Source organism: Ciconia boyciana, chromosome 1 (genome assembly GCF_034638445.1).
Source record: "Ciconia boyciana chromosome 1, ASM3463844v1, whole genome shotgun sequence".
NCBI lineage: Eukaryota > Metazoa > Chordata > Aves > Ciconiiformes > Ciconiidae > Ciconia > Ciconia boyciana.
In genome coordinates, this window is record NC_132934.1 from 218,846,712 (window position 1) to 218,873,896 (window position 27,185).

Here is a 27,185-nt window from a genome sequence, read left to right on the forward strand (position 1 = left end):
GCCCCTCCGGTGGGGGGGGCGAAGCGGGATTGGCGGGGCCGCGGCGCGGGGGCGGGGCCACGGTTGTTGTCGAGCGGCGTCGGCGGGCGGTGCTTGGGCGCGCGCGGGGGCGGGCACGCGCCCCGATCGTTGCCGGCGGAGGCGGCGATCGCCGTTACTCGCCGTTGAGGAGCGTTGAGCTGAGGTAAATAACGGCCGCCGCGGGGAGCCCCGGGTGCCCCCCGCCTTCCCCGTGCGCCGGAGCACCGGCCCGCCTCCTCTCGCTCTTCCCCTCCCTCAGGCGATGCGCGGTGCCGCGGCGGGCGTCGCGAATTGAAGAAGCGTAAAGCCGCCGCTGTCGTCGTCCCCGCTTCCACCCGCGACCCCCGCAGACGGCGACATGGGTGAGTGCGGAGGCCCCGGGGACGTCAACTCCAACGTACTCGTCGCTCGCAGCACCGGCGACGCGCAGCTCGACAAGGCGGTGTGGCAGTGGCTGAGCTGGGACAAGGTGGGTGTGTGGCGGGGGGCGGCGGCGGGAACACCCCCCCCCCCCGCCCCCCCCCGGTGGGGGCTTCTCCGCCTTCCCGGGGTTGTTTTGTCATCGGTCCCATCGCGTATGCCGTCGCCTTCTCATCCTGCCCGGTGCCGAGGGTGGCCTTTGGTCCCTTCTCCCTCCCCGAGGCCCTCCGCATTCCCTCGGCGGGGCTCTTTCCCCCGGGATCGGGGGTGGCAGGTGCCTTTCGAAAAACAGCTGTCTGCATCCGGCTAAATGTGAAAAGGCTGCCGTGACTGAGAAATTCTTAACCTGTGAGAGCGGGAAGGTGAGGCATGCAGCCATCCAGCGGCTGTACCTGACGAAGGGATGGTATGATGTCATCTTACTGGCACATGAAGTACGACACCTGCTTCGTGTTGCTACCGCTTCTTCATTAAGACAGAAATGCGTGTCTTCTGAAATCAGAGAGGAAGGATTGTTTAATGGCTTAACATGCAGTTAGAGTCGAATGGTATAATTTTGTTTTCCTTAGCTTCCTGAATGTAACACCATCCCCAGGAAAGAAATGGGCTCCAATGGTCTTAAGTTCTGGCATGCTCCTTTCCTTTTCCTCCTCCAACAGGGTGTCAAGAGGACTGCAGGCTTGGTTAGTTTAAACCATCCACAGCAAATTTGGGGCCATAATAATATGGTACTGGAGGTTATTTTGCTTAACTCATTGTTGAAAGGGTTACTCTTTTTTTTCAGCTGCTTTGTCCAAATGTCATGGCCTATGCTTTAAAAAATATCTTGGAGATGCGGGAGAGTGAACTACCTGTGCACCAGTGATTTAGGTTTCTGTCTGTGGCTTCTCTTTTTTCTTTTTTTTTTTTTTCCTTTAATGAGAGTAATTGTCAATGTGTTTATTTTGTTTCCTCTTTAGTTTCGTCCTGTCAGGATCAAAGCAGGAGGGCTACAAGTAAACTCTACGTGCCAGCCCTTAGATGAGCTTTCTGCTACTTGGAAATATGCTCTCTTCTTTCATTTTTGCAGGAATTAACACTTGCTATCTGCACGTTCTGCACTCAGAGCTGCTGTTGTGAAAATATCTGGGAATAGTGGCATGGGGAAGGGAAGGAGTAGAAAAGGGAAATAGCATTCCTGAGAATACACTTGATAACCCAGATTGAACTCTAGTAATTTTTTTTGTGTAACTTCTGGTTAGTGTATTGAAAGGTTTTTTTTTTTTTAAACAAATTAATATATGTTTATCCTAAAAATGTATGAAGTAGGAGAACTTTTTAATGTTAAGGTTACTGGGGAAAAATATTTTTATTAAAAGCAGCAATAGTGAAATATTACTGTTTCTATAGCTCTGTCTAAGGTCAAAATTAACCAATAAAACGCAAACTGAAGAGCCAGTTTGATTGTACCTGTTTACCCTTGCTTCCCTAGGTGATAATCATGACCTTTCCTACAAGGATGCTTGAACTTATTGCTTGGAGAGATTTCAAAGAGCGTTCCTGTGAATTTTGAAAATTCACAGTTGCCCAGAGAAGGAGGATGTGGTGCTGCTGCAGGAGTGGGGGCTGCAGGGCTGGGGGCATGGGTGGTTCAGAAGCACTCGCAGTCGCTCTGTAGAGGATGCAAACATCAGAGGTGAAGGTGTTGTGGGACAGGAAGGTGAGGAGAAACCAGCAAGTACGGCGTGAGGAGGGATTATTTGGTTGATGCCCTTGTATTTCACCACAAACCTAGAAAATGTAGGCTTGCTGCTTATCAAATGGCTTGACAAGGAGCTGTCTTTCCCACCCCCAATTTCCTTGGCCGTAGGGATTTTTGCTGCCTCTGATTAAGGAAAAATCTATGCACTACATTCACAGCTGTATTTAGCTGTGGGGAGCCTTTGTCCTCTAACTTAATTGAAAATTACTTGCTGTAATTAATTCTTAGACCTGTGCTCTTCATCCTTTCTGATTTGGGTATACATGTTAACCTCTTCTAAAACTGTAACTGATTACAGGCTGGGGTGTGGGTGGGTGGGAGAAACCTGACTGATGATCCTTCTGCTTTCCTCCCTTCTCTCCCCAGTATTGTGCATCTTCCTTAATGCTTCTAGCAACTGGCTTAAAGGAAGCTCACTGACTAAATCTCCCTCTTTTCCTATTCTCTCTCCTTAATTGCTGTGTCTTTACTTTTTTCTTTGAGACAGGCGCCTGTCTTTGGTCCTCATTGGTAAACTATGTGAACAATTAGTCATTGTTCTATATTTTCTCCTTTTAATTCCTCTTCATCCGCTCTCTAACTTTCCTATTGTACTTCCACATCTGCCTTGAGTCTCCTAAAGGAGTCTGGCTTGCATAGAAAGCTGTGTCAGAGCAGTTGTCTCCCAGAAAACTGCTTCTCTTTAGAGCAAATGTTAGAATTTTGGACCTGGGTTGTAGTAATGATTTTATGTGCTTGTCTTACATGGCTTTATAGAGCAGCAAGAATGTGCTACACAGAGCGGCACAAAAATGAGGTGTGCTCAGTACAGTAGCTGAGCGTTTGGTGTACCTGGCAGCAGAGGAGGTTTCGGTGTAAGTCTGAGGGTCAGATACTGGCTCAGCTGTATCTGGAAGAGAACAGTATGATTAAGATCCTGGTCTACTTAATCAAAAACCTAGTCCCAAAGAAAGATTCACAGCTTTGCCTACAAGTCAGAGTAGCTAATGGGTGCCCTCTCGCTTTCCCTCAGTAAGTCCTCACACTGTAAAAATGACACTTAAGCTCAAGCTGTTTGCTGCTGGTTTATTAATTAGCCCTGTAGGATGGCTGACAAGAATCCTGTTCCTTGGGCGTGCTCAGCGTAGCGTAGCTTTGCCCATCTTGAATGAAGATACGGAGAATTGTTTGTACACAGGCTGTTCCTGGGCTGTGGTTGTTGTGGTGGACCGTACCTGGGAGAAGGGGATGTTTTGTGCTTATTACAAAGGCACTGTTAGAACATCACATGGGGGAAAAACTTAAATTAATTCTCCAGGAGCTGTGTGCGCAGGCCCCTTTCACTGTACTCTTATTTTAGCATACTAATTCATGGGCTTATTTTCAGTGCGCAGATGTAGCATGGATAGTTTCCTGCTTGCTAACGAAGTGGCTTAGTTGGTTTGGGGTTTTCTTTTTTGAGTGTTCCTGAGTGTTCTTTTAATTTTTGTGACATTTAAGATGTGCTTCAAGAAGAAACAGACTTGGTAGTTAGAGACCAATAACCTGCTTCTGTCATTCAACTTGCAATATTTTTTCTTATTAAGACTTAAGTGAATTTTTAAGAATAAAAATGGGAAAATAAAGTCTAGGAATTGGCCACAAACAAGAAGAGAAATTCTTCAAAATTACATGTATGTGTTGCAAGCTCTAACATTAAAACATGGGAGATAAAATTGTGAAGTATTCAAATAGCTGATTCTGGGTGGACTAGGGCATAAAACCCCTCTTGGTACAACCAAGACTACTGAGAGCACATACACGACTTGCTGAAATGGGGGAAGCTATGAAATAACACGAGTACTGTGCTTTAGTGCCTGTTCTAAGATGTTAAACTATATGAAGTCCTTCATGATAGTCTTGAAGCTTATACTTCATGGCATTCCTGTCTGTATTGATAAATAAGCTGTATTGCTGTCTGTGTTGTCATGAAGGTGACAAAGGGTATTGCCGTTCTGTGTTTACACATTCTAATTTTCAGATATCAGAAATAAGATTTGAGCATTAAGACTTGCTTTGTATAATTTGGAACTTCCCTGTCTTAGGTACCTCTGAGTTCATAAATGTAAGTATTCTATACGATGTAGGATCTCTTGTGTTTTTTTAACTGCTGGTCTACACATATTGGGGTGGTCTAATGATTTTAAAATGTTTGGGGAAATGGATGGCTTTTATTCCGCATCAGATCATGAGAGAATTGCAGAAAGAAGGTAGTCTCACCCTTCCTTGCTGCTATACTTCCCCTCCCTACCTGCCTGAGCTGGCACAATATTCATGCAGTTGTTCTGGATCCAGGGTGGCGGGGGGGGGGGAAGGGAGTGGATTTATTGATCAGACTCACTGCAGCTGCATAAATGTTTTTCCTGACACAAGAAAGGGGCCAGCACATTAGTGGGAGCAGTTGGGGAAAGTGAGAACTGCCTCCCTCAGCAGCAGTGAGCTATAAAGCATTACTACAGTAAGTTCCAATCCTGTTTATTTAAAAAGACGTGTGGAAATGACTGTAAAAAAGCAGTTATGTAAGGTTTTTTGTTTCTTGTTTTTGTATTGGCCCAATACAAAGAGGTGACTTGTCTGCTGGCCTGTGGAACTGGCTCCTGGGGAGCCCTGCAGCACCCAGCCCTGGTGCCTTCCACCCACCCAGGTTCCTCTGTGCAGCTCTCAGATTTATTCATAGGTACACTTTATAGATGTATGTTTATATATGTGTGCATATCGCATACATATATACACACACATATTTAAAGATGCATAAATATAAGGAAACAAGGACAGCAAAAGGTTTCCAAAAAAGACAGCACAAACTGGGAGAACCAGCCAATGGGTTCATGAATCAGGAACTTTATTTTGAGGAACTTTATGTACTTAAGGTGGGTGGTGGGGAAGTTACTCTGTTCGTGGCTGTTGTACGGCGGTGGGGAGGTTACTTTTGTCCGTGGCTGTGGGGAGCTTCCAGCTACCTGTAGGACAACGATGGCGTACAGAGGTGGTGGAATACAGAGGTGGTAGGTGGTGTGGAGATCCCTTTATCCATGGTTGTGGGGAGCTTCCAGCTGCCTGTGGGTCCATGATGGGGTGTGGAGGTGGTGGGTGGTCAGGTACAGAGATGGTTGGTGGTGCAGTGCTGCCTTTGTCCATGACTGTGGTGAGCTTCCAGCTGCCTGTAAGACTGTAGTGGCGTGTGGAGATGGAGGGTGGTGCAGAAATCCTTTTGTCCTTAGCTGTGGGGAGCTTCCAGTTGCCTGTAGGCCCATGATGGAGTACAGAGAAGGTGAGTGGTATGGAAATCCCTTTGTCCGTGGCTGTGGGGAGCTTCCACCTGCCTGTAGGACTGTAATGGGGTGTGGAGGTGGTTGGTGGTGTGGTGCTCTCTTTGTCCATGACTGTGATGAGCTTCCAGCTACCTGTAAGACTGTAGTGGGGTGTAGAAATGGAGGGTGGTGCAGAAATCCTTTTGCTCTTAGCTGTGGGGAGCTTCCAGCTGCCTGTAGGCCCATGATGGGTTATGGAGAAGGTGACGGGGTATGTAGATGCTGCCTTTGTCCTCAGCTGTGAGGAGCTTCCAGCTGTGTGTAGGACAATGACAGGGTTTGGAGAATGTGGGTGGTGCAGAGATCCCTTTGTCCTCAGCTATGGGAAGCTTCCAGCTGCCTGTAGGACCATAATGGGGTGTGGAGATGGAGGGTGGTGTGGAGATCCCTTTGTCTACGGCTGTGGGGTGCTTCCAGCTGCCTGTAGGACCATGATAGAGTTTGGAGATGGTAAGTGGTGCAGAGATCCCTTTGTCCTCAGCTGTGGGGAGCTTCCAGCTGCCTGTAGGTCCATGATGCAGTACAGACTGGGGCTGTGTGCGTTTCCTTGTCCTTAGGTCAATGTCCTTGTAGAAAGGTGCAGCACTCTCCGGCTGAGTAGTGGGGGCTCTGGTCTGGTTATGTCCGTATCCAGGGCTGCAGCTGTCAGAGGGGAGAACCAACAACCAAAGCAGTCATATTCCATCACCTCAGACCTCCCCACCTGGGGATCTCCCAGCCTCCTGCCACGGCTGTCCATCCCATGTCTCCCAGATGGCCAGGAGACACCCCTCCTAGGCCAACTGTGCCACCCACCCCCCAGTGACATGGGCCACCACAAGTGGTCTGGCCACTGCATCACTAGTGATGATGCCAGAAGGTCAGGTGGGGCCCAGCCCTCAGCTCTCCAGGGTAAAAGGATGTGGAGCTCCTTCTGCCCATGGCTGTGAGGAGCTTCCAGCTCCCTGCGTGACTGGGATGGGATACAGGCAGGATACTTATCTCTGGAGGGAGAGCACAGGAGCGTCCCATCCCTCTCTGGGTGTCCAGCTGTGATGCACAGGAGAAGCAGCAAAGGAGGAACAGCCATCCTGCCCTCCCCTGCCTGGCACAGCCCTTGGTGTGCCCATCTGGGGCTGGCTCTGTCACCAGCTCCCCTGTGACATGGGCCACCACCGATGTTCTGCCTGCTGTGACATGGCCGTGACATCATCAGGGCTGGTGCATCACTGTGACATGGATCATTCAAGCAAGAAGAAACATAAAAATGTTGGTGCAGTTGCTGACTAGAAAACAAACATTTCTTGCTTAACAAGAAGAAACGAGAACCTACAATTTCTAAGAGAAATTGTAAATGAGGACTTGATGCAAGTGTCACTGCTGGTCTGAAGTTGTGTATATAAGGTGATTAGCTATGCCACGGGCAATGCTCCGTTTCCCTTCGTTAGGAGTTCCTACAAATAGATACTCTGATGTCTTTGGATCTTAGGGACTGACCCTGATTTTATTTGGAAAAAAGCTTAAAACAATTGCTGATTAAAAACCAAAGGCTGGCTGGCAAAGCTTGATGCACTTAATTTGTGGCTGTCAAATTTGCTGAATTCTAAGCAAATTTGAGACCTTTTTTCCCCCCTTTGTCCAGGCTACGTATGCAAAGAGTGTCTGGAAAACAAAAAAAAGATTGCTATGAGAGTTGTAAACTGCCACTTACTTTGACAGGATGTTAGCTTTGAAACCTAACTGTGGCAGTAAGTACGCATTATTAACATGATTAGGAGTGAAAGAACCAGTAAGAAATACTCAGCTAATGCCCTTGTACTTTAATTCTCCAGTTGTTTCAGATTATGTATCCTGATGAACTACAAAAAAAGTGTAATTCTGTCTCAGTAGGCAACTGTGCAGTACATGGAAAACTGAAGATGAAGCAGCATTACATTGAATTCAGCAGAGAATATATATATATATTTTTTTTTTTTTTAACAAAACCTCAAGGCTTTCTTAACCGTGTTGGTGTTGCAGAGTCTCAGCTGCTCCGCATTGCTGCAGGACATAACGCCACAGTTCTGTCGTATTCTGATTCTGGTGGTAAATTTTTATACATAGCTGTTTAAACTATACGTCACATCTCCAACAGGCTCATCTCCTTCCCTCTGCTTAAAAGCCATTATAACCACTTTAAAATTTAACTCCACAGGACCACTAATACAGGTTATGTCAAGCTCCTGATTGAGAACTAGTCAGAAACAATGTGGATAACTTGCAAAAAGACTGTTTTATGGTGAAGTATTACTAGCTTTCTAGAGATGGCATGCATATATATTAGTGTAATAATTTTATAGGAAAAAATAATGCAGAACTTAGTTCTGCACTTACATGAGCACCAGAAAAAAATACGTTTGGACTCTTACCCATGCAGCAGCTTGTCTGTCTCTGTCCCAAACATTTATTGTTTCCATTTCTTTGTGACAGTGAATCTGAAGTACTGAAAGGGAGGTTCTGATGGTCTAATTCTCTCTCGTCCCAGCTTGTTAGTAATGTAAAACCCTGCTCTCTGTGAGCATGAGAGGACTCCCTGAATGGACTTGGTAGAGTCTCCTTAAAAGGGGATAGGAAAACATTGCCTGACCTCTGGTTGCTTTTTACTTCCCACGTATCAAATGGCAAGCCTCAAAGCTGTTTAAAAATGAAGAATGCTTCACAAATTTACATCTTAAAATGGTAGATTAATGTCTGGAACCCCCTGTGGCAATGCAAGCTGGGGCTCAGCTCTGCTGAAGAGGCCCTGGGAGTCTCTAGGCAGCATGCTGAACAGCAGCCAGCGGCCTTCCCTTGACAGCAGAGGAGGTCAACAGCATCCTGGACCATTGTGGGGAAGGAATTATTTCCCTTTACTCAGCACTTGTGAGCCTGCATCCAGATATTGTGTCTGATTTTGGGCCCCCCAGTACAAGGTAAGTGTTGAAAAACTGGTGCAAGTTCATCAGAGGGGCTCCAAGATGGTTGGAGGCTGGAGCACTCACCCCGTGAGGTGAGACCAAGGGAACTGGTGCTGTTTCTCCTACTTATCCTCTCTCTGCTGGACCAAGGGGAAAAGAAAAGTGAGAGCCACAGTCAGAAAACCAACTCTAGCCCAGTCACCAGCCAGAGGCACCTCTTTCTTTCCCTGTCCCTTTTGTGGCCCCAACAGGGTATGTTCTGGCAGCATGAGCCTCTCCTTCCAGGGCCCTCCTGGCCACTGTCACCTTATCTGCTGCCTCCTTGCACACTGCTGGCAGTGGCCAGGACCCCTTCCCCACCCGGCACAGGAGGAACAGCATCTGTTCCTTCTTGATTGCAGCCTTGTCCTGCCTCTGGACCTATATATATATGTGTGTGTGTGCAGCTGCAAGAGGTGGGGCCCTATGGTGTGGTGGCTGCTTGTCAGCTGTGTGGAAAGCTGTTTTTCTGGCAGTGGAGCTTCCCCCATCCCTGTGTGCTTGGAGGGTGTGGGTCTGTGGGTGGGTCTCACCTCCATCCCCAGTGCTGCCCTCTTTGCCTTTGGGAGGTTGGTCCCTGTAGGCTTGAAGGACCCTGCTCTCTGCCAGATGCTTTTTCCACCAGTAAGTAATCCTCTGAAAACCAGTAGCAGCATGGGGCTCAGAGGCTTTGAAGGGTCCGTCTCTCCCTTCTTTGTGAAGAGTCAGTGCGGCTTCTGCCAGACATCCTGCCCGGTGCTGAGCTCAGGCCTGTGCACGTGCATTCCTGTCGCAGCAGGCAGACCCCACCAAAGCCATGGTCCCTTCCCTGACCACTTCCTCATGTGGGATAGCAACCTCAGCCTAGTTATTGAGGTATTCCCTGCTCAGCTTCACAGGTCAATGAGGGAGAAACCAGTACCTGGCAGTCAGCCCCTGAACCCCTTGGGGTATCCATACCAGACAAGTCACCCGTGCTTCTGGGGGACCCTACAAAAGACCCCAAGTCGCATTGGTGGAATAAGGCTACCAGGCACTGAGCTCACCACAGCGCCTTTGCCCTCGTCTCCCACCCTCCGTGCCTCCAGCAGTGATGCTGCACTTGCTGGCACAGCGGCTGGGGTCCCTACCCCGACCTGCATTCCCTGAGCTGCTCCGCTGTCCACAAGTCCTTCAGCTGCTCTTCCAGAAAGTCGTGTTGGCCAGCAGTGCAGAGACTTGGCATGCTTGGCGGATACTGAAAGAAATGCTGTTTTCATATCATTGACATCCACGTACTGCTTGACTTTAGAAGAAGCATTAAATTCTGTGGGCTCTTCAAATCACTAAATCCATGAGAATTTGAATTGCTTTGTTAGAGCCATTGGGGATGCAAGGATGCCTTAGAGCATTGCTTTTATTAAGGAATTACTATTTTTGTATGAAACAGCCTAGTTTATTTCTGCTTCAGATGGGAGGCTTTAGGCAGTGTGTGTTGTTGGTTTTTTTTAAGGATATTAAAAATAATGTCCAAACACTGTAGTTGATAATCTCTAAGGAACTTCCCTTTTGCTTACGCTAGGCTTCTGCGTTGTGATTAATGGAGCTTACTGACATACTAATCCAGGCAGCGGTTAAGAGCGGGCACTTCAGTTGTCTGACTTTGTGTTTCAAAGCTAATTGAGTTTGGCGCTAACTTCATGCTGCTGCCTTGCTTGGCTTCCAAAGCTTGAGAAATTCTTTTCTAAGCAGTGATCTGTTATAGCTATTTTTGAATACATCAATGAACTACTTAAAGCTGCTAGTAAGCCTCTTGCCTCAGTGTCACCTAATTGCATTCATAGGTGGGACTGATGATATTTCCTTGGAATTTAGAAATACAATAGGATGCTGCGTAGCTTGACTAATCTGATATACCCTCCTAGTGCCTCTTGCTTCACATGACAGGAAAGTTAGTGTTGATGGAGAGAGTGACGGTGCAGTGACACTAATGACTTCAGAAAATACTCTTTGCGTAAAGGCATGCTAGACTTTCTTCTTCATAATCCCAGTCTCTAATATTAATGTCTCTTGTGTGTTCTAACATTACAACTATTTCGCTGTGAAAAATGAACCTTTGTAAGAGTTACTGAGAGGGCTTCAGGTGTGTTACTTTTTCATAACTGCAAAGCAAAACAGCAAAAAGCCTGCTTTTTGAGAATTTGCAATAGGGTTAAACTTCAGCAGTGGACGCTGTCATTATCTTTTAGCCCCACCTGACTGCAGTGCCTTTCGAAATTCTCAGTTTAGCATGGTAAATGGTGTTCATACCCAAGCAGTATGGGGCAAGAAGCTAAACTGGTCCATAGGCTTTGAAGCTCCAACCCGGAAAAAAATGAAAGGCAGGAAACAATGAAAAGCAGTAAGGATTGTGCCACGGACGGTTGTGCTAACAGCTGTCTTGAGGTAATTCTTCTCGTGCTGTTGAATGCATAACCCAGAGCGTGAGACAGATCATCACCACATCTGAATTTATACCAAGTCTTGCAAAATCCCTTCTTTCTGTTGCCCCAGGAGTTTCAGGTCATATGTGGAAAGCTTTGATATTTCCTTCTTTAGCTTGTAACTTTTTTTTTCCTCCTTTCTTCTTTTCTGATCGCAGGAAATTTTAGCTAACTGAGTGCGACCTGAGCAAATTAAAATGTTATTTGGACGCTCTTTGGGCTGACTCATTTTTGTTCCCTAGGAAAAAAATAAGGTAGCTTCAATCAAAAATGCATGTTAATCTATTTGTAAAATAAATGTTTGCGCTATTGCTTCAGGAAAGTCTTGCCTCAGTTTTGCAAAACTCCAGACCATAAACTGTGTAATGTACTACACGTTATTCTATTTTTGCAGGCAAGCAATACAGCATATCCTAAAAAGCTATTAAAGATGCTGTGTAATTTAATAACCTTATTTTAAATCAAAACTATGTATTGAGTTATGATAGTGTGAAATGAGGTTTTCATGTGCTCTTGCCTCAGACTCTTTTCAGATTAGTCATTTGTTTTCTGGTTGAATGCCTGTGAACAGCTAAAAGAGATGCTTTTACTTCTGGGATTTAATATTGGTTGTGCCCCATTGTTTTTGTTTTATTTTTAGGCCTTTTTTAGCTGTGTTGTGAGTAATGGCTCATTTTGGTTGCAGAGCCATCTGAGAGCCTGAACAAGAATGGCTTGCCTTTATATTTTAAGGCACAAAGAAATTAAAATTTCTTTTAAATTCACATGTCTCATCCTGCTAGTGTTCAAGATCTGTTATCAAGCTCTGGAAATAGTTTCAGATTTTGAACGAGATTTATTGAATATTTTTTCCCTAATGAAAGTTGGTGCAGCCCATATCGTTGTGCTTTTCCCAGCATTTTCAGATCCTCCTGAAGATCCTCCCTCTGCGCAGAGCGGGTTTCCCAGTGCTGCAGAGGCTGCCTTGTGGCAAGCAGTGCGGGAGCTGAAGCTGGCTGACCTCTATTTTAAATGTCAGGGGTGCTTCACCCTTGCCTTTCAGATTCCATTTGCCTTTTTTAACCCTTCTTAGGACCCTGCTTGAAGCAACACTGTTGCTTCTGAAGAAGCACTGAAAAGTAAGACTATTAGTAATAGTACTTATCTATTAGTACTTACAATTAGTAAGTCTTAATACTTACGCTATTTCTATCAAGAAGTAAGATGAAACTGAGAAGCACTTGTGCAGCCTGAGCTGTACCACATACAGCTGGAGTTGTTGTTTTTTACAGCTGTGTATTGATCGCCTTCTCCACTGTCTGTGGTGTTGGCAAGCCTGGCTGGGCTGCGCTGTGTTTGTTATAGCTGTGAAGTGGCTTGTCCAAACTGGATGTCTGTAGACAGGCTGAGTTTCTTGATGACCAAATGAATTTATAAAGCCTTCAAAATCCCTGTGTTATAAAATATGGGTACTTACTCATCCACTTCTTTCAAAACAGCATCCGATGGGTGAATCGCTCCCTATTAGTACATGTTGTAAAAGAATAGACATTGATATTCTTCTGTCATTCTTTTTCTTTGTCAAACTGGACTCACCACCTCTCACTTCCCCCCAGGTCTCCCCAGGCATGTCCAGCATAGTGTGGTTGGTATTACCACGACTATATAATTCTAATAATCATAGGTAATTAATATGAAAGTTTCCCTCTTTTCGTCCCATTGTTTTTTAGCTTTAATATTAGTCAAGGGTACAGAGTAACTATGAAGAACAAATTGTGTGTATGTGCGTTTTGTACGCTTGGAAGTTCATAGCTTCAGCAGTAATGCGAGTTTGGGAAAATACTGAATGAACAGAGGGAGACTTCAGTAATCAGTGTCACTTACCTACCCTGCTACATAACATACTGTGTGCTGCCTAGGATTGACTTTTAAAACATTCATAGGATCGTAGCATTTCCTATGTTAAGGTAAATACTCAATTTAAGCCTGTCAGAGATGTGCATAATCACTCCCTCAGCTGACTGAGGAATGGTAGTGAATGTCTTCTCTATACATGGAAGTGACAAACGCTTACGTTCTTTCATAAATGCAATGACTCTGTTTAAAATGGGGTGGGTTTCAGATCAGAATTGCTCCCTACTGTTCTATTTAGCCAAACGTTTCCCTTGTCGGGGGCCATTCATTTTAGTCGTGGACTTTACATGATAAAGGCTTGGGATGACAACATTTTAAAAAATGTTCTGTCCTGACTTGTCTGGTGTTTGTATCCCTTTTGTTGGTACAAGGAGCCATCCCATGCAGATCAGGAACTCCCTACCTAGGAAATACTGAGATCACCCTTGCACCTTTGTCCCCCAGATTCCTGCTGTGATTGCGCTGTTCTGATGCCTTTTTCTAGGCATCTGCTGACAGTTGCTGTCAGGGTGCTGGACTAACCGGCCCTTTGGTCTGACCTCGTACGGCCTCTTTCAGGTAATGGCAGAGCAGCCGACACGCAAGTCCCTGCTGCGATACGTGCTGTACGAACATCAGAACGTAACTGCAGGGAGCTTTTGGTTGCAGAAGCTATGCAAGTGTAGGTGAAGTGGTGTAACAGTCAGCTAACAATGATACCAGAAAGGGAGAATGTCTCTGGCTCTTCCATATGAGCCATAAGACTGTTAATATATTGCCATACATCGAATTAACTGATTTACATAGTATTTTGGTTTTAAATGTTTCCTCCAAGTAGCTTAGCGGGTGTATGTTTTTGCTGGTTTTGGGGACAAATCATAAAGCGACTGCTATCTTTGTGTTCTCTAAGACCAACAATAAAGGTATGTTTCACTGACATGAGGACTGCTTTTGGGAGCAGATTTTTTTTTTTTTCCTGCAGAAAGATGCTAGTTCTTAAAGATAGATCCAGTGACTTCTTTGGAGAATTCTGTGTTTAGTGGCTGTATCACATACCGTGTGTCAAACACGTTCTTTCTGAACTTTTAAGTAATTGCAGAAATTTGTTTTTAATTCTGTGGGGTTTACTGACAAGATTCTTGAGAACCTTCTAAGTACAGTTAAAAATCCAAGTTTGGAGAGTAGTGAAAGTGGCTATTAAAATGCTGCTTATGATACTTACTTTCAGGACTAGGAGTTATTTTTTTTTTTTTAACCCATTCCTATCAAGTGTATATACTGAGCTGGGAAAGTGTCAAAAATGGCTGGGATTCTCCGACAGAGAGAAATACCCATCTTTATTTGAGAGTTTGTGGTAAATAGGGGCTTTGACTCTCTTGTGCCTACCTCACTAACAATTAACGTAACTTGAAAAGACAAGCTTTATTTTTGATTTTACAATGTCAGCTTTATTTTTGGTTTTACAATGTCAGCTTTATTTTACTGTGCCTGTTTACAGACCTTTCCTGTGGGTGGGGAGGAAGGAAATACTGCTTTGAAGTTAGGATTTTTTGTCTGTCTTCCAGCAGCACAGATTGAGAATTCACTTGTGTTACCTGCCTTGGAAAAACCTGTTCTAAAGTCTGTGTTTCTCACTTACAGGCTTCATGTAGCTGGAAAGTGTGTTCGTGACTAGGCAAACACATCAGCGTATCAATGGCAGCAAGAGCTCTTGAATCTTTTCTAAATAAGGATGATACAGAAAAGAGAATATGATAGAAATGAGAGTTACAATGAAGGCTAGTTTGTGCAGGCAGGCATTTTTTAGGCTAGGAAGAACTTCTTGCGCTACAGAACTAGGAATTATTTAAAAACAATAAGTATATGGTTCCGACCCTGATTTCAAGAACTAAATGAAGACCTTAATCTCTTTTGCAGAACCAAAAAACAAAAGAACAGATTGAAAACTTGTTACAAAATGGAAAGCATAAAGAGTTACGGGATCGTCTCTGCTGCAGGCTGACCTTTGGGACTGCTGGTCTTCGCTCTGCGATGGGAGCAGGCTTTTGCTACATTAATGATCTTACGGTGATCCAGTCAACACAGGTAAGCTGAAGAGTAGCATAGGAGACGACTGAATGGTTTCACAGTAAAAGTTTGGGTCCTATAGCGTACCACTGAAATACAAGCTGAGGGTGAAACACAACAGCCGTTCAACAGCAGAGTGATAGCATGAAATGTTTAGTGCTGGAAGACGAAGTAGCTTGAACAGGTTTAATTGGACATCCTAGGAGGCAGAATATAATCACTTCCACTGGAATTTGGCCAGTAGTTAAAGTCTATTATACTGCTCTGAAGCTAGAAATAATTAGCTGTCTTAACAGCTTTTAGTATTTGTCAAAAACTAAACAAAAAAGCCCAAGAAAACCCAAAAAGCAAACTCACCCTCAACCAGAAAAGCCTTTTCTTTCATTTTTAGCCGAAGTTGTGAATAACTATACCAGAAAAGCAGATTTTACTAAGAAAATGAACAGGAAGTAAGATGAAAAAGCAAATGTAGACTGACTGTGAAGAACATCTGTATTGTAAATTGTTTAACTTCGGGGGAATCCTTCCAGTAACACTAGCTGTGTTACCTACAACTGGATTGGATAGTTGTAGCAAATATTGTGGTTAAGTGCACTGGCATTACTGTAGCTCTTGGCACTTTTCTAGGTAGAGATGCAAGAAAGTAATTTGAGATACGAACTTAAACTCTCAAACTGCAAATCTTGTGTTACATATTGTATCAGAGAGGTGGATGATTCATGGCTTCTCTATGATTGAATATTTGTGTATTTGGGTTAGAGATATCATTATAGAATTAGTTGCTAAGAAAACATTGGAAACAGATGTTGATCTTTTTGAGGACTAATTCTTTGAAGTTTGGAGTAGAGTATTTTGGGATGGACTTCTTGATTTGGATACAGACAGGGAGATCTTGGAACTTAGATGTAGCTTTTGACTGCCATTTTGATAGTTGTATATTAGTGTTGTTGGAAAGGGTCTGATGGGATGGGTGTGCATGGGTTTACCCCATGTGTGGGGTAAAGTTTTGGCCAGGGAGGCTGTAGTTCTAATTTCCTGCTCCTCTGCCAGAGATTAGGCTCTGCTTGGTGGTGGCACTGGATGTACATTTGGAAGGGCACAAAAGCTGGGACGTGGAGTTGAGGAGCTGGATAGAGGCTGCCATGGAGTCATGAATGGTGTCAGTGCTGTGGTGGGGAAGACTGGTGGCAGAGACTCCTCACTTCTGACACATCTTTTCCTTGATTCCCTAGGTTCTTTTGACTAGCTGTTTAAGTTGATTAACAACCAGAAATACAATTTTCTGGACTTGTTTCTTCAATATCTGTTACCCTCTTTTTTTTCCTCTGTTGATTTTGGTCTTGCATGCCAGAAGAGGGCTGGAAAACAATTGGACTCTTCTCCATTTCCCTCCCTGCTTCTCCTTCAAGCAGTGTTAATGAGTTTTATGCGTGGTGACTGTCTGCATGAATCAACCTGTTGATTAATATAAGGCTTAATCATCTCTGCTTTTCTTTGAAGCACTGTTTTGTTCAAGGGCAGATGATATATTCTTTTTCAAAGAACTTGGTCCCCTGTTGTCTCATTTCTTTCCCCACCTTTTCGGTAAACACCTTGGGAAGGAACAGTTGATGTTGATTTAGTTTTTGATCAAAAGTGCTCCATGCTCCTTTTCTATATTGCTGTCTCATAGTGGATTTGTTCTTAAATTTGCTTATTGTACAGTACCAGGGTACTTTTCAGGTGATGTGTTCCTCTATCAATTTTGCCCCAAAACAGGTAGATAAAATAGCTAATCTTCACAATTAAACTTCATAAGAAATTAATTCAGAGTACATTTGAAATTGATCTGATATTATCTAGACTTTGAGCATGTGAAAGAAGAGTCTGCATCTGAACATTGATTTATCTAGGGCTGTAGTCCTGTTAAACTATCATTCCTGACTTTGATAGTCATTCTTGCACATGCTTTATTATGGTAAACATTAAGCAAAAAGCAGTTGGATTCTTAATCTGCAAAATATAGCTTTCTCTCACCCCAGTGAAGGTAGTGGGAGGCAAGGAAAGAGAAGTGTTGAATCCTTTTGAAAATGAATAGCATGAGTCAGAAACTGGATGTTCTGTATTACCTTTCCTTGTGAACATATAAAATACAAATTGATTTGGACTGTGTGTATTAAATATACTTAAACATCTTATCTGTTCCCACCTTTAGTCTTGACTGTTGAAAACATAATGAACTGACGTATTTGTAACCATTGTACTTGGAACGTCAATAAAAAGTTTTCGTTATGACAAACCTACTGAATTTATCTACTTTGTCAAGTATTTTTTTTATAAACGGAGCTTCAGCCATATGATAAAAGGTGTTTTATTACATGATTTACAAAGGGTTGATAAAATCTCTCATTTAATACTGTGTACTTAAACATTTTAAAATAGTCGTCTCTCTGCAGGTTGATGCTCTGATACAAGTCCCTCAGTAGACATGACTGAAATAGTTTGTTTTCTGTTAGCTCAGGGCGAAGTGGTGTGCTTAAAACTTGGAACAGCTGGGACTTTATTAAGCTGTTTGACATAATGTCTGACTTGTACAACTGGAGCCCAAACTTCTGCGGTGCAACCAAATTCCAATAGCTGTTTACAGGCTTTGAAAAGAATAGAAATAATATGTTGAAACTCATTGGTAGTGTTTGAAACCCAGCCTTATATCTGGCCATTTTTTCCTCCTCAGTTTAGTCTTGGGTCTAACAGAAAGTTTTCTTTAGGTTTCTAACCTCTAAACTGGACACACCTTAGAATGATGCTTCCTTTAATTCAAGCCTTACTGATCTGAGTATGTCAAACTCATCTGCTACAAATACTGTAATGGTATGAACAAAACTTACTGATGTGGTACAGGTGGTCTCCACTGATCCAGTCGGAACGAGCTGAAGAGATTAAGAAAAAAATAAAAACTAAAAAATTAAAAACTAGGAGTTTGTTGCCAGTGATGGAATTGTTAAGACTAGCGAAGTTGCTTTAAACAAGTCCACTTTGAAGCAGAGTAAACATCTTGATGATGCAGAGGAAGTTAATAATAGTCACCCTACTTTTTGGCCTGTGCAGTCTGAGTTTGGAGTTGCTCATGCACCGAGCGCCTGAATGTTGCATGCTGCCTTTGTGTTTCCAGTCTCGTGGAAGCGTGACTGAGCTTGGATAGGCTGACTGATACGCATTCTTGGCAGAAAGTGAAAAGTTTCGTTTTGGTCAGCAGGGAATGTGTTTGCAAGTTCGGTTTCATGGGCACTACGGGTTTCTGAAAGTAACAAACTGGGTTGGATTCATTTGCTCCCTCTGTGGAGCTTCTATTTTTAGTTGTTTATTGAAGCCAGGTATCAAGTTAGAGAAAACAGTCTCTGGGAAGCAGATTAAAACTTGTTTCTGAAGTAAACTGCATCCGGTTTAATGTCTGTCTTTTTGACTGCACTTGTTTCAGGAGCTAAGGCCATTAACAGTTTTGCTGAACCTAATCTGAAAATGGGCAACCCTGTCTCTATATTTGGCCTTACCTGCTACAGGAATAAATGGCCATTCAAAAAAGTAGACTTCAGTGTAATTAAAATATTTCCTTCAATTAAAATAAACCTTATTTAAGTTGCATGCTTCAGCGCATTCTGTGTTCTTCATTTGCATGATTCTATTGATATCATGAAAAGTCAGATCCAGAAAGGTACAGAACATCCAGAAATTGCTTTTGACTCTATGCATAAAGCCTGGATTTTCCTGCTCAAGTATTGCTTCTATCCTGCTGAACCAATTGTTTTTATTAATAGGTAAGTAGCCCATCACTGACCTCCACAATGACAAAACCAGCCATCTTAGCATCATTGCTACAAGTTTCCTGTTGCTATATAAGCAAAGCTAAAGATAATAGTTGAAAGATTTAAACACTGGGCTTCATAAAGCTGTTACTATCTCTCCTGATTCACCAACCAAAAATCTTTCCATCCCATTCTTGATACCATCACTTTCCGTTCACTTCTCTTTTGAAATTGATAAGAGGATGCAAGAGGATTATTTAAAACATGGCAGTAGAAGCAGGCTAGATCTGTCTGAGTTTTCTATAGGGAAATCACCTGAACTGTGCAGTGCAGTGGTGTAAATATTTGTAATACTTCAGTGCACCTAAAGACAATTTTGTTTTGGATCCACTGAGGTGGTTACACATTTGTATGCTGACACTTGCTAATAAGTTATTAATTATCACCAAGTATGTAATGGCAAGATGTTGACGTGGATATCTTCAATTTAGAAGCAGTAGCTATCCCAGGAGAAATTAGATGGGGACACTATCAAAACCTGAGTCTTGGAAATAGGAATTCTTTAAATTGAGAAACTTATTACAGAAAGGACTTATCCCAAGAGGTGTTGGAGTTACTGACTGCCCTCTGAGAAAGGGAGAATGGCACCTGGAAAAAAAAAAAGGTGTGAACTTGAGTAGAGGGTTCACATAGTGGAGAGACTCAGCATTCACTTCCTCTTGCTGTCATTTTTTATTTATTTTTATTTCCTGCAGCTTTAATAAAGGTATTTGCCTAGTAAACAAGTCCTGTAGGGCCGGACTAATTTCAGCTGTGGGATATTTGGCTAAGCTTAAGGTGTTTTGTTCTCGTACTGCATATCGTATTGTCTTAATTTCAAGCAAAACTTCTCCATGGCAGAAAGTAAAGACATTCCAGTTTTTATTCATATGAAATCTTTGATCTAGTGTCAAACAGTGAAGCTGGTTTAAGAGGATGTCCTAGGAAAGAGCCAAAAAGCCAAGCCGGCTATGATGGTTGTCATTGGGAAGTAAGGGGTGAGGAAGAAATTTGATGTGCAGAATGCTAGAGATCCCAGGGTTGCCAAAAGGTCAAGGGATGCCTCCGCTGTCAAGGTAATGGAAATGGAATTTCCATTTCCATTACACAGGTGGGAAATGGAAATCCTGTGTAACAGTTCTACGTTTGTAAAGAGTGATTTGTAATGTGTTGACTTTCTTATGTGGACAGGAGTATTAGTTGTTCTGTCTGAACTTACCTTGATTCATGCTGCTTCTGAAAAATTTATATGCCCCTCTTTGTTTTCTGCTTCTAACCAGTACCGGTTTGGCTAATATGGTCCTGCATCTTCCATAAATTTTGTCTTTTTTGTGCAGTTTCTTGATGTTTGAGGAACTAGTTCAGATAAAACTCTGCAATGTGCTCTGACCTCAAGATACCGCTAGCCTAAATAAGAGATCTGTTGACAAGAAATCTGCCGTTCATCTCTTTAAATGTTACTCAATCTGTTCTAGTCAAACTTGAACGAGTTTTCCCCATTCCTCTCTCTCTTATCTCTTTACAACTGTGAATGAAAGTTCTTGATAAGTTGTCAGGGCGGTGTGAACAGGTTTGTGTATCAACACACTTCAGTTCAGCGTGAAGGTGACTTCAGCTGGCGATCACGCCATGGCGCAGCTTCCAGTTCTGTTGGTATTCAAAGATTTATTTTTATTTTAAAGTTGTTTTTTTTCTCTCTCTGCGAATCCCCCTATAGACACACTGCATCTGCAGCTGAAATAGTTCTCCAAAGAGATGCCAGTATCCACTTGTTCGTGCTTTGAAGCACATCCTTTGGTGGAAAGGGCAAGAACCATTAAAAAAGTTGAGCTCAACTGAATTTTATGGGTAGGAGTCAGGCTAGCTTTCCAATTGAGAGATTGCTTATTGGTGATAGTGAGTCAGATCCAGATAAGAACATTGCAAAGAATTTCACTTAATACTGGGGGGAAAAATATCTGTTTAATTCTAGTACAAAACACCCCCGCTCCTTCTATCAAGAGGAAACTTGTACCCTCATCGGAGGTAGCCTTTTTAGGATAAGCTTGGCTATGGTAAGTTCACAGTGATGTGTTTGTGTTGGGGAAAGCTGCTTTCTGATTGTAATGAGCTGTAGCCTCTGGAAATTTCTGCTAACTGTAGTGCTTCCATCTTTTTGTCTGAAACTGCTGATCCATCCTGGGTTGTTTCTGTGACGGATCTCCAGAGATATTCTAACTGGGAAATGAATGGACGTGAAGGCCACAGGGAAGGTGAAGCTGGAACACCATCTAATGCTCTCTTTCAAAGAGCGCCTATCTCCTTCTGCTTTGAAAAGAAGGGGTGGCTGACAGAGAGGCTGTTTGTTTTTCTCCTGTGTATGCTTCAGCTCATTTCTCCTCACCCCCAATGTGTTTTAAAAATTTATTCCCTTCATCTGCTCCCCTTTCTTCTCGCTGCACAGGGGTCTTCTCTGGTATCTTGCTATTGGAAATGTTCTGCCTTGGTGTATAGAATACAGCTTGTATTTGCACTACTGTATCTGCATAGTATATCAATCGAGGACTTTAATCTGTCCACCCGGAGCAGGTCACTAGTAATAAACTTTTGTTTGAAAAAGTGGGTAAGGATGAAGCATCCTGTTAATGCAAATTTAGAGCTAACACTTTGGAAGCAGTGCTGAAAAGGTGTCTGACTTTTACTGTGAACACAAGGGTAAAGACTAGCACTGACCAGCAGCACTAGCCTTATCTTGCCTCAGTGGATGGACTTTCAAAAAAATGGATTTTTCTCCCTTGGGTCTTTAAGAAGATGGTTTGAATACAGAAAAGCACAGTACGGATTGAAAACAAGTGTTTGCTGCTTGAGGATTTTGCTGGCTCGAGCTTTCTGTTTATACTGTTTGGTCACTTATTGTTGTACCGCTTCTGTTTCCCACAACTGTTTCTCTTTTTGCTTGCTTTCTTTCTGTGAACACTTTGGGGAAAAAATAAATATGCTGCTTTTGCGCATATAATTATTGACGTTTTTGCTGAGCTGTATTTTGCCTACTGACATTATACATCCGATGTGAAAGATCATTTTTAATGTTTGTGTGTGCTGCACTAGAGCTAATTCTTACCTACCATTTTTTTCTTTTTTTTTCTTTCCAGGGTATCTACAAGTATCTTGAGAGGTGTTTTTCAGACTTTAAGCAGAGAGGCTTTGTTGTTGGATATGACACACGAGGTCAGGTGACCAGCAACTGCAGCAGTAAGAAGTATGAGTATTGATTACATTTGCAAGACTAGAAATTAAATTGTGGCTTTAAATGCATTCCATTCTATCAGAATATTTTTGTCATAAACTGTGCACACTCTTTCCCCTCCCTTAGTCCATTTAAATAGTAATGAAGAGAGGCATGGACTAAAGCCTTTATAATAGCAGTTGCCAGCAAATGTGGAATGTAAGGCTAGTCACTTCACCAAAGAATTTACAGTCTAAATGCACAAGAACATTAGGCAGACATTAAGAAGTTGTTATGCCCGGAGAGAAATTTGAATGTGAAGGTAAATTCAGAATACTAACATCTAGCTTGAAATCACTAAATGTTAATGCACTATTGTTATTACGCATCTGATTTAAGCTTGCTTGGGGGAGAAGAATTCTACCTGCAGCCTACTGTAACCCAGTATTTTGGTACCCTTATGCTAGTCTGCGATCCCAGTGTATTTCCACATTGGGAATATTTTACCCAGAATGCTTAAAATGTAAACTTCCAGTGACGCCAAATTGTGCTCTTTGCAAGGAAAGGGGAGAGAGGATCTGTAAAAGAACTGCTTGCTGAATTCTATAAGGACTCCTAATCCCCTGTCATTCCAGGAGCAAAACGCATGTGGTAATGGCATGCTTTACAAAAAAAGCCAACCCAGTAGCTAATTATTATTTAGTTAGAGTAGTTAATCGTTGTAGTTAATGCAGTTATTGTAGTTAATTATTGTAACTAATGTCATTTTCTTTTTTATTTTTGTCAACATTTAATATTCTAGGGATGTAAAAGTTCTTGGTATGATAGAGCATAGGATCTAGTGACTGTATTCTAGGAGTTTCCCATTCCCCTGAAGTCTGCCTCTCCATGCCTTCCCGTCTGGTCTTCAGATGTGTGTGGCACATTATCCACCAGGCTTTGGCATAAGGGTTTTAAACACTTGTTACACTGCATTTGCAAGGCTGTCGCCCAAATTGTCTGGGTTATGCACAGCTTAAAAATGTGGAAGTGTAAGAAAAACATTCCTTTTCAGCCACACAAAGCCTGGAATTCAGGCTTGATGGCAGTGCAGTCGTCGTGTTTCACATGTCAAAGGAGAAAATCAGTTCCCAACTACATGTTTCTTTTGTCCCTTTGGGGTGACATGCAGTTACAGTAGTGCTAAAATCAAATTGAACCTCTCCGAAAGAGTGTTTTCAATTGGATCAGCATGTTTATCCAGTACTATGTGAGCAGCAGCGCCCCTTTCTTTGCATCAGTTCAGTCCTGAGGGAGATGGCAGACCATCCGGCTGTATCCTGTAATTAAATTGACATGAACCGATGTGATACACAAGCAAAATTTCAGTAGCTTCAACTACAAGCTGAGCTCTCAAACTCTTTTAAGTGGTTTCAGGTTACATTTGATAGGTGCTACAGTGAAATTCTAAGTAACTGAAACTTAGACTACAGTATACTCATTGTGGGAGATAAGGAAGCAAGTATTAATGCTTGTCTGTAAAAGCAAGTGAGCAAGGCAAACTTACACTATTTAATCTCTCATCTGTTTTGATTCTGAGACTTCCCATTAACTGCTGAGCTGTGTGTACCTGACTTGAAAATAACAGTTTCATATCAGTTACCCAAAAGAGAATGAGTTTCCCTGCTGCTTGAAAGGAAAAGTTTATTATAAGGCAAGGTTTAAAAACATGGGTGCCGTGACTGTTTCTAAACTTTCTCAAATAAGAGTGTGCTGGTTTGCAGAAGTATATTTTAGGAGTAGATCTGCTTCATGGATATCGTCTGAAGCTGCTGAACAAGGCTGGCAAACAAGCTTTGCTGTGTGGGATACCAGATTCTTTTCCAAACCTGCTCTTCCAGACATCTGGCACTTTAAACTTTCTGAGAGATTGGTTCTGTCCTTGATTGAAGGACGAGTGTCACACCAGTAGGTTCTGTATCTTTGTTTTTGATATCACTGGTTTATTTACGTGGTTGACTGAAGTGCCTTGTGCTCTTCAAGCAGCAAATAAAAGCGCTGTCTCAGATTCTACAGCCTGAAAGCTGTATTACATTGACTGTACAAACTGTAGGACACTCCTCTTAGTGTAAGCCAAAAAAACAATAAAGGGATTTAAGGAACAAGTGAAATGAAGGTTACAGTAATGCCGTATGGCTATTGGATTGTTGTGGGGAGTTGGGTTGACTGAATGTTTTCTTTTTTGTGTTGGTAGACTTGCAAAGCTCACTGCAGCAGTCCTGCTGGCTAAAGATGTACCTGTATACTTCTTTTCCACCTATGTCCCTACACCGTTTGTGGTGAGTCATCTTCTCTTTTATATTTTAGAGCCATGCAGTTAAGGGAGTATTTGGAAGTTTACTAAAAATATGAACTAGCAATTTTCTACTCAAATTCCTTTATTTAAACAGAAAAATAGAGGCTGCTTGGTACGCTTGGCTCTTCAAGGAGGCTGTAGGAAGAATGTCACTGAATTCTTCTGTGTGCGGATAGCCAATAAAATCACATTTCACCCTAGGCTGCTATGCGAGGGCAATAGTTATTGCAGTCCAGGCTTTGCTCTCTTAGTTACAGGTGAAGCAGTCTGCTATTCTTTTATTCTGTGCTTAAACACCTGGGTGTCATAAGGGTCAAAGATGCTATTTATGTGTGTGTGAGTATATGCACATGTATAGGGACTGTGTCTTTTTGGACATAAGACTTACATGGCTTATAGTGGAAGAAATGAAGGATTGCCTCTACTTTTAATATCTCAAAAAATAGACATTTCTGTTCTAGTCATGGAAGCTTTTTCTTGCAGGGTTTTAAACCCTTGTTTTCTATTCTGAAAGCTTTTCTAGTGTGCTGTGTATGCTGTGGGTCTTGTTTTGAGGGGAGGACTGAAAAGGACTGGATGCTCTTTAGCTGGAAATACCTGTAACTTGTTTTTCAACAAGCCTTTTGGTGAATTCCTTCATTGTGTTTCAACTTGTTTTCTCTTTCTCAAGTACTAGAGTAATCTGAGTCTAGGCTTTCTTTAGTTGGCCAGTTAATTGTGTTTATGTAATTAGTAAATAGAATAATGTTCCTATGCAACAGAACAAGCTTTCTCTCTATTACTAGCTACAGGAGACAGAATGATGAGCATTCATGTATACAATTTTCAAATAAACTGGTGAAGCATTAAGAGCCACTTCTCCTGTAGCATCCTATTGCATAACTGTCCTAATAATATAATGTTATTTGTGCCTGCTGCGGAACTCTTGAGTAAATCGACATTTCTGGGTTTCCTTTGTAGCCCTATGCTGTTCAGCAGCTCAAAGCTGTGGCTGGTGTGATGATCACGGCATCCCACAACCGGAAGGAGGACAACGGCTACAAGGTAAGGCTCGAACTTGAAGTTCGCAGCATGTCGCAGCCAGCTGCTTTTCAGTATTACCTACGTGGCTTTGGCATTTGGCAGCTTCTGGAGCGTGCGTGTGTGTACATCAGGAGAAATTATTTCAAGTAATTCATCCTTCTATAACCTGAATTACACGCGCTTTCTTCTGTGACTAGAACTTAAGACCACACTGCTTGTGTATCTTGAGCACGTCTGTTGTGACATTCCACAGAGTCTAATCAGCAGCTGAAGAAATGCTTAAGCAATTTATGTTCACTTCTTAGGCTTAAAAATGGGTTTAAAACTAAGCGAGAACTTAAGTGAATTAATCCACACAATAGGTAAGTGTGCTGAAGATGGTGATGGTTGATTAATAAAACTTTGATTAATAAAGTTAATTAATAATTAAAAAGCTGGTTAATAAAACTTTGTCGTAGTGTGTTGCTCCCTGTAAGGTTGTTTTTCTGGGCATTGAGAGAGAGGCGGGTGGCTTCATTTTGAAAGCTTGGAGCAGTATAACCATCCATAATAGCAAATGCTGCTTATGGAGTATTGTAACACAGTATTTCCTTTCTAAAATTTAAGAATCTGAACTAAACTCTAAACTCCAACTAAACTTAGCATTCTAGAAGCTTAGGAACAGGTCAGTGAGTAATGGCAATGATAGGAAAACCAATCTTATTCTGCACAGAGATAACTCTTGGAGGTGATTGCACTTGTCCTCTGTGGAACAAGTTGTAAAGTACTTCACCAGCCTTTACTTTTGCTTAGCTATAGCAATGAATAAGAAAATAAGCCACATCGGTTTTCCAGGTGCTTCATTTATCAAGAAGCTATTATGTTTGTGTCTTCTGATACAAAGCATTTTACTTCTGTCAGGATATAGTTTTTTCTAGTCTTTCACAAGAATTGTTTTATCTTTCACTACTTCCGCTGTGAACTCAGCAGCTTCTGAAGGTTTTGGACAATTTTAACCAAACTTGACAAACCCATAGTTTTGAAGATACTGAGTACCTATGGGTTTCATGAAAGCCAGCGGACAAGAAGAGAGAGACACATTGGTCCGATTAGAAAGTCTGCAATGTGAACTCAACCATGCTATTGGAAACAAACGGTGGGAAAACTGGCATCTAAATAATTCTTTAACAAAGACTTTTTATAGTTCAGGGTTTGATAGTGTTTCCAGCTGAAAGATTACGGTTGTTCAGTTATGGAAAAACATGTACCTTGGCACACTGCTTATCTGTTTCGCTTCTGTTTCAAAAACAAGTTGTGCTTCTTTTTCAAAAGGAATGCCAGACGATGTGGAAGGTAATGTTTTTCTTCTGTTACAGTTTGCACAACACTCTCAAATGTAAGTGCCCAGTTTCGGTTTCTCACGTCCTGATGATTTCAGTCATAATAGTTGAATACCAGCTTTTTTGAAAATAGGTTGTGTTGCTGAGTAGCTATCATTACATAACTAAAATCGTAAACTATATGATTCCAAACGATTTTTGAGAATTGAGCCAGTCTCACGCTAGCCTTTTCTGTGTGACTTCAAGAAGCAGGAAGTATGCAGAATTCTATAGCTAAAAGAATTTATGAAGTTGATAATCTTTGTAAATAAACTGTGTTCTTCCTTGTTTTCCTTAAACTTATACCAGGTTTATTGGGAAAACGGAGCACAGATCACCTCTCCTCACGATAAGGAAATTATAAAATGTATAGAAGAGTGCGTTGAACCATGGAATGGCTCTTGGAATGAGAATCTAGTGGACACCAGTCCCCTTAGACAGGATCCTCTGCAGAAAATTTGTGACTGTTACATGGAGGATCTGAAAAAGATCTGTTATCATAGGTATTGTATAGAACAAAATGTACTTAAATGGTGTTTTTAACTAAGCTCTGGGTTACATGTGGAAAACTGACTGACAGATAGACTTCAATAGTAAA

At 42.3% G+C, this 27,185-nt stretch overlaps 1 protein-coding gene across 3 annotated transcripts in view; it reads left to right on the forward strand.

The window, feature by feature from the left end:
• The first annotated feature begins 80 nt into the window (after positions 1-80).
• The window catches only part of PGM2L1 (phosphoglucomutase 2 like 1), a 41,583-nt gene continuing 14,478 nt past the window's right edge, over positions 81-27,185 (forward strand). The window contains exons 1-7 of one of the 3 annotated variants that reach the window (XM_072851001.1): positions 81-184; positions 281-490; positions 14,696-14,863; positions 21,798-21,904; positions 24,105-24,189; positions 25,167-25,250; positions 26,897-27,090. In XM_072851001.1, coding sequence (XP_072707102.1) covers positions 380-490; positions 14,696-14,863; positions 21,798-21,904; positions 24,105-24,189; positions 25,167-25,250; positions 26,897-27,090 — 749 coding nt within the window. In that variant the 5' untranslated portion in view covers positions 81-184; positions 281-379. Of the gene's footprint in view, positions 185-280; positions 491-14,695; positions 14,864-20,638; positions 20,721-20,872; positions 20,919-21,797; positions 21,905-24,104; positions 24,190-25,166; positions 25,251-26,896; positions 27,091-27,185 lie in introns of those variants that run through there. The other 2 variants (XM_072851003.1, XM_072851002.1) reach the window with 2 other exon arrangements.